The following is an 11814-nucleotide window of genomic DNA, read 5'->3' on the forward strand; positions in this document are numbered from 1 at the left end:
TTACCACTTAGAAGCCTCCACACCCACACATTACATCTTATGTATTTAACATGTGTAAAAAAAGAAAACGAGATGTTGTAATTTAACAAGCAGCCAGCCAACAGCTAAGACGACACAATATGAACAGGGCTACATTCACATTACAGGGCTTAATGCTCAATTCCGTTTGTGTTTTCTCCATATCCAATCTTTCTGACTAGACTGTAATAGGCATCATCGGATCAATCAATAACATCACATACATGCGCAATGGAACAACAATAAAAACGTTACATTTGCCAGACATTTGGCTGTAGAAACTTAAAGTGCTCATATTATGCTTTTTGGCTTTTTCTCTTTCCTTTATCGTGTTATATATCTTTTTGTGCACGCTATAGGTTTACAAAGTGAAAAAGCCCAAAGTCCACCCCAAAGGGACTTACCATCTCCAACAGAAAACACTGTTCACCAACTGCTCCAAACAGCTCTGTTGTAGTCCAGCCTTTACTTCCGTGACGAAGATGGTACAGAAGTGAGATGCCTCACTCTGTAGCTAAAACAGAGAGCTCAACACACAGGGTGAAAAGAGGAGCTGCAGCAATGTGCAGTACAACAAATATATGGTGTTTTCTGAAAATTAAACCACATAAACCTATTCTGGTACAATCTCTAAATACAATTATGATCCTGAAAATGAGCATAATATGAGCACTTTAAATTCAGCCAGCGTAACGGTACAGATCCACTTTTGCGACACGACTGTCGCGTGGTGTCGCGACGTCATATAGCCATGGTTGATGCTCCACGCCCCTAACCAGCAGCTGATTGGACGAACGCGTGACGTGGGTGTGTGTACTCGAGAATTTCAACAGAGTGTCACGGCGGCTCGTTGAGAATACGATCTCGTATTTTACAAAAATAGTTCACCGAAATGTGTTTCTGAAAACATTTTAAGCGAGAAATAGGCCATGTAGTTGCTGAATATGTCTTCATTTCAGATCAAGAAAGGTCAGTTTGAAAGATTTTCATCTACTTCTACTGGATAGCGTCGTCGCCGTTCAACGCGATTCATTTGCATAAAGCTGGGCATCGGCAAGCTTTTTTGGACGGCAGCATTTTTTCAAATGTAGCGCCGCCTTCCCGGAATGCTTTGCAGGAGCGTTGAAGTCGCTTGTCGTCACCCATAGGAATAGAGTGGGGCGTGACGCGACAGAAGCGCCGCACGGACAAGTGGATCTGCACGATAAGACCCAGCACCCGTTGGATCAGCTAACTTTCTTTTACGCCCGTTACATGGATCTAACAGGTGGGCTGGGGTTAACAGTGGACAGCTCTGTGTCTTACCAGCCCGCTGATACCCCGGGCAGAATTTGAGTTGCTACAGCCACTAACTGAAGGTCCGTTTCCTAAGCTACTATCCGTGCGCTGGACCAAATTTAATTTCTGTGCCCACACTATTTTGAAAAATTCTGATCTGTTTAAAATGAGAGCCAAAAAATAGTATTTTTTGGGCCACGTTTGCTTGTAATGTGAACATTGCCTAAGAAAACGTTGGAGTTACCGGGAGTGGCATTTCTTTTGGTGGAGGCTATCTACCTCCCCACACCTCCAGTGCCCAGACCAAGACAGACTGTAGCAGACCAGTCTCTCCATTGAATGCACAGAGACCAAACTGATATCCCACCTCCATCAAACTATCTTGATGGTGTTTTAAGCCCCCAATGTCTCCTTCCAGGTAGTACTGCGACCGTTGACTTCAAGGCACCTAACCCTAACCCTAACCATAACCATAACCATAACCATTGCCTAATCCTAGTGCCTTCCAGGCAGCACTGCCTTAAAATACTGATAAACATCAAACTACTGGTAAGAATGAAAACAAGTCGACCCCCAAGCTGTCAAAGTAACAGAACGATACTGGGATTAGTAATTTATAAATTAAGACACTGAGGGCCTAATTTACTAACACTAGCGCAGTTTGCGCTGCGTCTGTTTATGCGAGTTCGGTAATAGCGCACGCTATGCTTCCACATTTTGCGTAGTATTTATCAACCCTGACACCCATCAGGCAATCAGCGTCTTTCTCCGCCCACTATACCGTAAATTGCGCTGTAGCAAAGCGGTACTGGTGCTATGATATGGCTGAGTGCAGACTGCGATATTCCCACTGCTGATGCTAGGACTGTTTGAAATGATCCTGATGCCAATATTTGTACGTAGCGGAGGAGTTTAACAATTGCTGGAATGGGATGTGAACGCTGAGTGGGAGATTCAATTTCATCTTTGATTTTTTCCAGTAACTCTAATATTGCACGGCTGCTTGACCTGTAACGCTAAATGATGTTGTGTTCACTGACAAAGTGTGATTCTTGTGTTAAAAATATTTTCAGCCTCGCCTATGTCTTCGTCTTGCTCAAATTACTGTTGCCATTTCACCAGCGACATAAAGGTCTACGAGGAAACTTCGATCGCGGCTGGTTTAGACCTGCTTTTAAGAGGCGGAGAATTTCCCCCGCAGAATAGAAGGCGCTCTTACTGACAGTCTTCGTAAATACCACGGAATATATAATTAGGTGCACTTTGCTGCATCCTCCCACCTTTTCGTTGGAACTCCCTTATCTTTCCCCGACCACTCCCAACGAGCGCATATTGAAAGCGCAACTTGTCTCTTCTCGCTCATGTGGCAGACAATCTGCGATTTAACCCAAGTTCGCCTGTTTGTAAATAGCCCGCATCGGTTAAATCCGTCTTTGCGACCAATTAGCACCTGGAAACAGGCGCAAACGGCTTGATAAATCTAGCCCTGAATTTCAAATTGTAATCCCTTACGCAATTTAGTACTAAAAAAAGAACTGGTCATATGGTAGTCTTTTGGAACCGGACGGCCCCCTTCCCAAGATAGGCAGTTAGCTAAACAGAGGTTGGATAGTTGGACAGGAAAGATGAGCACTTTGAGAAAACCTTTTTGTGCTGATACAAAAAGCGACAGCTCTGCAGCTACAATAGCCTTCAATGGTAAAGAGCTGCTGTGGAGAAACAAGGTAATGTTTGGTGGTGTGGCTTTACCTGGAGCCCTGTTAGGCCACAGAGTTGATGAGAGTCCCAAACAGGGCTAGTCTAATGTAATTTAGAGTCTGACACGGAACAAGTAGTCTAGGTGATGTATACTGGACGACCAGGACGACGGGAAATACCAGGAACTTATTTGAACCTTAAAGCTATAGTGCGTAGTTTCTGTCGCCCCCCATGAGGAATTCTAAGTGATGACAACAACACTGTCGGCGCATCCACATGATACAAGCCTTCCGTGATCACGCACGCGCCCCCACCCCTCCTCCATGCAGTTGCTAGTAGCCAAGGAGGACACGGAGGATTAAAAAAACATGATTGGACTCTTCAGAAGAGGTAAGTATCTTCACTCGAGCTTCTGTGCGGGAAAGTTACCGGACGCCACAATCTTCTGAACATAGCCATACTGAGAAATACAGAGAGAGTTGTGTGGAGCTGATAGTCTTAATAAGCTTTTAAGCAACTCATTTGGCAATGGCTTGAATGTAATGGACGTTCAATAATTTACGCACTGAAACTTTAAGTATCACCATCCAATGATGCACACAGAGTGCAAGCACTCATGCTCTCACCAGTAATTAGACACAACCGTAGGAACGAGTAGCAAGGCTCTCAGAGAAACACCCTGCAACAAACTGTAAATTGCATTTTAATTAATGAGCCTAACTCAACTAAGATATAAGCATATGGCTGTAAAGATTTGACACAGTGGGGTTATATAGGTTAGACCGACAAGAGTGAGGATATTATTTGTTTATTTTTGTATAATTTATATTTATAATTTCAACATATGTCTGCAGCTTAAACAATTCTTGGTTATTTTTCCAACTCTGCATCCTACTAGGGATTTTAGTTCAACAAGGAAATAGGAATGAGGATCAACAAAAAAAAGTCCCTTAATTTATAACTTGATTAATATGTTGATAAATATTGTGATAAAATGTTTTGCTATATCACTCAGCCCCATGGTATCCACTTCCGAAACTTCCCGCTGTTATATTATAGTGTTTGGTTTAACAGTCTGGTTCTGAGTGGAGAGGGAGGAGGGAGTGGATGGAAGAAGTTTGCTTTAATTTGGTTTCAGCTTGCTGTATCAATGTGTTTTAGCAAGATTCGTAAAAGCTCCCTGCACTTACTTTGTACAAAATTCTAAAGGTTAGCTTATCAAATAGCATTCTATTTTGCTTTTGGCAACTTGTCTTGTCAATTAAAATAAAAATTTCCAAGAGAGAGAATACCTTGGTGACATTAAGTCGGAAGGGTCTGGGTACGTTTAATTACCACTTCTCTAAAATGTCCCCTGGGTGACTGAATCCATACTGCAGCTGTCAGACTCTCTGCTCTTCTCTTTAGAGGGGAAAAGTGTGTTTTTATTCAGGCTTTGACACCACTCCCTGGCAGTGAATGCTCTGTGAACGGCATATTCTTGGCATTTGGCAGGATGCTGGCGGGTAAGTACTGATCTGTCGGCATGTTTAGCTCATCCATTTCTGTGGTGAAATGGTCAGGACTTTCCCCATTGGATGTGTCCTTGATGACGCTGTAGTTTAGTGCCACATTGTAAGAAGGTGGTTTCTCCATACGCTGAGGACCGCAGTGACACAACTTCTTAAAAGAGGCACGGAACTTCTGGGACATAACGTTGTAGATGACCGGGTTGATGGCGCTGTTTAGGTAGATGCAGAGACGGCAGAAGAGCAGGAACCAGGTGTCCAGGTAGGCTTTGTCCAGGAAGGAGTTGACCACCACTAAGGTCCGGTAGGGCATCCAAAGTAAGGCGAAGAGGATCACCACCACAGCCAGCATCTTTGTCACCTTAGAAAATTCAATCAAGTGTGAAACAAAATGAAATCACAGAAAAATGGACAATACATTGAACTTTGAGTGTTTTACATGCACAGGTACTTTATACTAAAAATGGTTTCCCAGTAAGCCATGCCTACAAACAGCTAAATGGAATTCAGCCATCAGTCATTTTCAGCTGGTCTTTTGACATGTCCAAATGTTTTCTGGCCTATTCCTAAATATATAATCCTGATTTCATTCAATTTAAAGTTGTTAATTTGCTAGATTTTCACTCCATGCTTACTCCTCCTGACACTTTCCTGTTAGAACTTCTTAATTTGGTCATCAAAGAATTAGTTTAATTAAGAAAATCAACAATGAAGCTATAGCACAAGTTCAGGCAGGAAGACTTTTGCATGCTTAGGCCTTCTTTATTTCTAACACATCTGCATTCAATCCTCACACACATGCTCACTTATTATTCCTTGCTGTCCTGTCTGGGGCTGTCAACCTTGTCAGCTGCTCTCATCCTCATCATCATCATCATCAAAATAGAATAATTCTTTTAACACAAAAATAAAGTAATTCAATTAACTATCAAAAATCTAGCATGAATTGTGATTTGGTTGTGGCTCATAAATGCTAAGTAAAGCGGTTATCCTGTACTGTTGTGCAAAGACACTGTTTGAACAATTGAACAGTCGTTTGAAAGAGAACAGCATTATAACTTACACACAACTTAAAGATGGATGCAAACACAGCATAAATGACATTTTATGAAAGATAACTGCAAAGGTTTTGTCAGGTAGGCTGGTAGGTTTTCCACCAATAGTGGCACTGCGTTTGGGTGAAAATGTGACCATTAACAAACCAAGCTATTCCTTGGAAAAACTTAAAACATTGGTTTTGTAGATCTCATAAAATACTCCTTATTTATCCAGATGCTGTTAAAGAATGTCTAACCTGGAAGACGTGATGTGTATGCGAAATTAAACAAAGCCAGGATTTGTTCATATCATTTTCTAGATGATAATCCTGATGTGAAATTACAGCAATTACAGTGTATCCATATTTATGCTGTGTCGTCTTTGCCGCACTCGGGTGACACCATTGGATTGGATAGGGGCACTGCCAGTGTCATCAGTGACCAAAATACCTGATCCTGGATGCTCATTACTTCTTGACCTTTAGGTAATTATGTAACATACATGGTAAATAGCAGGAGTTTGTGGGTGGGTGTCAGTCAAAGATGAATATACAAGCCGTACCGAATGAGAAAAAGTCACCCGCCTGTTTGAATTGGGGTTAACTGATTAGACAATCTAATAGAGCGTGGTAGTTCCCTCAGGGTACCACACCCACTGTCATTCCAGGAAGGCTTCTTCCCGTGATCTGATAAACAAACATCAAGCTCTGCTATCTGCCTGTGTGACTGTGCCTTTAGAGGAGTCTGTTTTATTTTGAACAAAGTAGGAACTAATTGCAGCGTGTGTGTGTGTGTGTGTGTGTGTGTGTGTGTGTTTTTTTTAATACATTTTTTTACAGAGGAAAGATGATGTCAGAAGTGGATGAAACTGTCTTAGATAGTTTGAGTTTACTACGCGCACGGTGAGCCGGAATGTGTTTTTCTTAAGCAGCACACACGCACACGCACACACACACACACACACGCACGCACACACACACACATACACACACACACACACACACACACACACACACACACACACACACACACACACATACACACACACACACACACACACAGAAACACTGAGCAAGGTAATTCAAAAGGTGGCTGCACTTTGAGCTCTTATAAAGAAAGCATCCATTAACATAAAAAATATATATATAAAACCCTCGTATCGTATCACTTTTGTCAGTTGTTTTCGGCAAGGCGCTTTATAAATTTGTGCTTCGGAGCTTTAAAAAAATGTGGATCTGCTCTTTTCCGCTGGACAAAAAAAAGGGACAAATCGAGTCCTAGGTGCACTTTGTAACATTGAATGTGAAAGTAAATGAGTGCTGGCAGTGCTTTGATGCACTGTATGCTCATATGCGGTGAAGTGAGTATGTAGCGGTGCTTGGGGTGAGTTGAAACATTTTGAAAGAAATGTTTTAGCGAAGAAATTTGAATAGAAAAATGCATAATTTATTCACCGTTTATTTATTATTATAGATACACTCGTCGTCTCGTGTTAACCTTAATGTTGTGTCTGGGCTACTGAAGATCCCTCTTTAACAGCTCCATAAACATACTTAACATTGCTAATAATTCATGACTCCTACTAATCTTATGTGAGTTGCTTATAACAGGCCCTGACAAACATGACTTCATTTAACTGATGACTTATTTCAGAAGTCTGCTACAGATCTTCTGTTTGGGGTGTTCGGGTCAGCTGGGCTAAATAAGATGGTTTTTCATATGCTCTATATCTGTGACTGTGAGTGGTGTTGACTGCACTTTTTAGGCAGCACAACCCTCCCAAATAAATCTATTAAGAGCCCTGTTATTGTAGTTTTATAACACAGTGACATGAAATGTTTCCATATGCTGTTATAACAATGTTTTATGCTCATTTCTGTCTTGTATCACCTTCATCAAATGTGCAGTTTGTGGCATATATAGGGAACGGGTTACCACTTTATTGCTTATTGCTCCTAAATACCTTATTATCTTATTTGTATTAGATGTGCGTGTGGGTCAGTTGTAACAGAGCCTGTGGCCGGCGCATTGTTCCACTTTCCTTAATAATTCTTTCCTTTCTTTTTAAATGATCTTTTTGTTGTTGTTGTATAAAGCAAAGTCTCGTGGATCTCTCTGGCTGGGTATGAGGGGATTGAGTGACATCACTCAAACTTGTTTCTGATTGGAGGAAATGAAATCAACCTGCGGTCCAGCTGGACACATGCTCTCACTTCTGCCCAAACACAATCATCAGTCAACGAACTACTACTACATCTAATGTAACTAGTTGTGGAATGTAACTAAGTACATTTACCCAAGTAGGCCTACTATACTTAAGTACAAATTTGAGGTACTTGTACTTTAATTGAGTCTTTTCTTTTCATGCCACTTTCTTATTTTAATTTTTTTATTTTTTTTACAGTGTGGTGTTAGTAGGCTACTTGTAAAGGATCTGAATACTTCTTCCACCGCTGAATGTAAACGTTAAGGAGCAGAACGTGTGTCCCACCTGTCTGCGGGAGGCAGCCGTGGTGCTGCTGGAGGAGCAGCTGCTGACCATCCTCCCTCCCTGACTCGTCTCCGTCCTCCACTTCTGGGTGCTGCCCATGGGATCTGAAGGCAGCGGGTTGAGGAAAAGTATCCGGGCGATGAGTCCGTACAGAACTGTGGCCAGCATGAGAGGCAGCACGTAAAACACCGCGAAATCTGTGAAGTAAATGGGCAGGTAGTAACTCCTGGACACCTTGTAGGCGCAGCTGAGCCGAACCACGTTGTCGTACACCAACTTTTTCGTGTCGGACAGAAAGAGCCACATGACGCAGTAGACGGACGTGAGCGCCCACACCAGCATGATGATTTTCTTCGCCCTGGATAAAGTGCACAGGAATTGCGCTTTGATGGGGTGGCAGATGGCGATGTAGCGCTCCACGGTGAAGGCGGTGATGGAGCAGGAGGACGCGTTTATTCCCAGGTACTGGAAGTAAGTGATCCCCAGGCAGCCCGCGTAGCCGTACGCCCACTGGCCGTGCAGGGCGTCGGTGATGTTGGGCAGCCCGGCGGCCGTCAGGACCATCAGGTCAGCCGCGGCCAGGCTCACCAGGTAACAGTTAGTGGGATTCCGCATGTGTTTGGTGGTCAGGACCACCAGTATGACCATCACATTCCCCACGATCCCCAAGCCGCATATGAGGGACACCAAAAATACGCTGACCACTTTGTATTCAACTGTGTGGTCAGTCCAAACACCCAGGGTGCGATTGTCCTGCAGCGACGTGTCATTCTCCACAGTCGCGTTATCCATGGTGAGGTTTTCCATAACAGCGGGAGGCTGTGGCTCTGTGCGCTTTTAAGACAATTAGGTTACACCAGGTATTCAAATTCAATCACAAGAATTCCCAAGAATTCATTGCAAATGCGCTGCAGGGCCCTGGCTGGCACCAGAAGTCCAACGACCTTTAAATCCTCCAAAAAAAACCAAATAACGTAATTTCATCCACATATATAATCCAGTCAACTGTTTGTTCTCCACCAAACCCAGTTCCTGATATTGAAAAGCCATCAAATGAAAGTAGAGACATACAAAATAAATAGCAGATGGAGCCACGGCTGTTGGTTGAAGTTAGAGGAGGTGTTGCAGGCAGCTGTGCCCTGCTCCTGTCTCACTGCTCACGCAGTCATGACTGAGAGCTTCCTGCAGAGTCTCTCTCTCTCTCTTTCTCTCTCTCTCTCACACACACACACACACACGCACACACACACACACACACACACACACACACACAGTGAGGTCACAGCAGGCTCACACTGAAAGCACACACTTTGCCTCTCTTATGTCTGGGCTTAACAGCCTAAATTATTGGGTTGCGTACATTTTTGAGTGTTTATGAATGCATTTGTCAATTGCAACTGACTATACATGTCTGATAACACTTTAGGATAGTTATTATAATTATATATGATAATTAGTAATTATATACTGTATTGTAGCCTTACACATATACAAATCATTCACAGGTGGGTGTAAAAGTGTTTATACATTCCCCCAAATTTGTGAAAATTCACTAGACCTTTTTACAATTAAAACTGTATTTTGTTATTAAGTATTTATTTGTCTCGCATAGCCAGATATCTCTACAGCGCTATGTCAGCACTGGAGTAAGTATGAATTAATTAGTTATACACATATATGTGTTGATGCTTCATTAGAGGAGTAATAGAAATTCTCACTTGAAAACTTGACACTTGGAAACGTCCTTATATTGTTTTGCAACTATTATAGATGTTGTGTAATAAACCATGTATTAATTGATTTATACACTCACTTTAATGAATGTCCTTAAAACTTTGTAGACCACAACATAACATACAACACACAAACACACAAAACATTAAAACATATAAAAACAGGTAGTAAAACATAGAAAAAAAGAGGAATAAAAAACAGTACATGACCAAAGTGCTTGTGCGTTTTGTGCAAATCATTTTACCGTTTGTTTAACAGAGTGACTGCCGCTGGTACAAAACTTTTTTTAAATCTTGTAGTTCTGTAACCAGGAACAATAGCAAAACAATAGCGCACATCATAAAATGTCTATGTGGCTGTGTCTGATCTGTTCAGTAACTGAATGCTCCTCGGCACAAATTATGTAATGGCACGATGGCACGAGAAAAGTGGGTGGGATGGATCAGCCAGTATCCTCAGGGCCAGATTGAGGGTATACTGTGAGGTTGGAGATGCTTTTAACATTGGATCCATTAATTACCTTGTCCAGCATGTTCCTGTTCTGGACAGACAGACCCCCACCCCAATGTCAGAGTTGTTGCGTCTGCATTAAAACTAAGCAGTTTCCTTAAAAAAAATAGAGCCGTTGCTGTGCTTTTGAGTATCTTGCTAGTGTGTTGGCAGACCAGGTGAGTTTGTAATCAATAATAGTGCCCAGATACTTATACTCCTCCACAGTCTGAATGACTGTCCCTTGAATACTGACGGGTTGCAGTGGAGGGGGGACTTTTCCTAAAATCAATCACCATTTCTTTTGTTTTTGAAATGTTTAAAATGAGTGAGTGAGTGAATGAGTTTTGATTGCACCATTCATGGAAGTGGTCAACCTCAGTCCTGTAGTCCTGTTAAAAAAAAAACTGATTAGGGCAGCATCATCTTCAAACTTAATCAGTGAGCAGTTGGAATGGTGGCTGACACAATCATTAGTATTTAAAATAAATAATTGTGATAAAACACATCCTTGTGGCGCTCCCGTGTTTGTCATGATGGTTCTTGACTGACTGTGGCCCGCCCTCACATACTGTTGTCTGCCTGTTAAAAAGTCCTGAATCCACTTTACAAGAGTGAGGTTTACACCCATGTTTGTCTGCTTCTCTATCAACATTTGTGACTGGATGGTGTCGAAACCTGAAGAAGAAGAGAAGTCTGCAAACAGGATGCGATACATGAGAGGCAGGTGTTTCAAGGTGTTTGTAAATCCCATTCAGGAGGGTTGTGACAGCATCTTCCACTCCACTTTTCTCTCTGTAAGCAAACTGTAATGTGTCCATGTGAACTTGGGACTGTATTTTGAGACAAATTAAAATGATCCGCTCAAAGCACTTCATAGCAACAGAAGTGAGTGCCACTGGTCTTAAATCGTTCAGTCCAACTTTGGGTTTCTTAGGAAGTGGTAAAATTTCACCGTATCACTGGGACTTTGTGTGTGTCAAGTGATTTCTGAAACAGTCCACCGAACACCGGGCTCAGTTGTTCTTTGCAGCTCTTTAAAGGAATACGCCTTATTTTACGGAATAGATTGACCCTTATTAGACCTGTACTCACAGAGTTGCTGTGTGATATCTCGTATAACTCTCCCGAGTAGCAGTGCCCAATATAGTCCCAAGTCAATATCTGCCTAGGAAATTGTCTAGTCAATATCTGCATTGCTATTTGTACTCGTTGTGAATAAACAGGCCACAGGAAGTAATTAGGTTTTGTTTTTGTTGTTGTTGGTTAACTTTTACTCACGACATGCTAACGGAAACATAGGATTCCATTCACTTCGCTAAGCTAAGCTAGCGGCGGGGCTGCCGGACTAAGAGAATGCATGCACTGAGACAAAAACGCATTTGCCTACCTATATAAATATAGAGGAAACGGTGAATAACCCTATTTCAACAAACGGTGGCGTATTCCTTTAAGATGGTGCCTTCCAGCGTGTCAGGGCCAGCAGCTTTCCGTGTCCTTATATGGGAGAAGATCCGCCCCACTTCCTCACAGCTTACCCTGATTGGTGCACTTGCTCTTC

The 11814-nt window shown here is 42.3% G+C and overlaps 1 protein-coding gene across 1 annotated transcript; it reads right to left on the reverse strand.

The window, feature by feature from the left end:
• Positions 1-3508: 3508 nt before the first annotated feature.
• Positions 3509-9221, reverse strand: trhra (thyrotropin-releasing hormone receptor a). Its single transcript, XM_039804726.1, has 2 exons — positions 8031-9221; positions 3509-4863 (listed from the first exon to the last, which is right to left on the reverse strand). The coding sequence occupies exons 1-2, from the start codon at positions 8835-8837 to the stop codon at positions 4423-4425; spliced, it is 1248 nt and encodes a 415-aa protein (XP_039660660.1). The 5' UTR covers positions 8838-9221; the 3' UTR covers positions 3509-4422.
• Positions 9222-11814: the final 2593 nt, after the last annotated feature.

The sequence above is a fragment of the Perca fluviatilis genome, chromosome 7 (assembly GCF_010015445.1).
Source record: "Perca fluviatilis chromosome 7, GENO_Pfluv_1.0, whole genome shotgun sequence".
Taxonomy (NCBI): domain Eukaryota; kingdom Metazoa; phylum Chordata; class Actinopteri; order Perciformes; family Percidae; genus Perca; species Perca fluviatilis.

What these genes read in the sequence shown, in the direction of transcription:
- trhra (XM_039804726.1), bottom strand. Translation starts at nt 8,837, where the DNA reads ATGGAAAACCTCACCATGGATAACGCGACTGTGGAGAATGACACGTCG. An exon ending in CGGCTGCCTCCCGCAGACAG is followed by an intron (nt 4,864 to 8,030) that starts GTGGGACACACG and finishes GAATTTTCTAAG; the next exon opens with GTGACAAAGATGCTGGCTGT.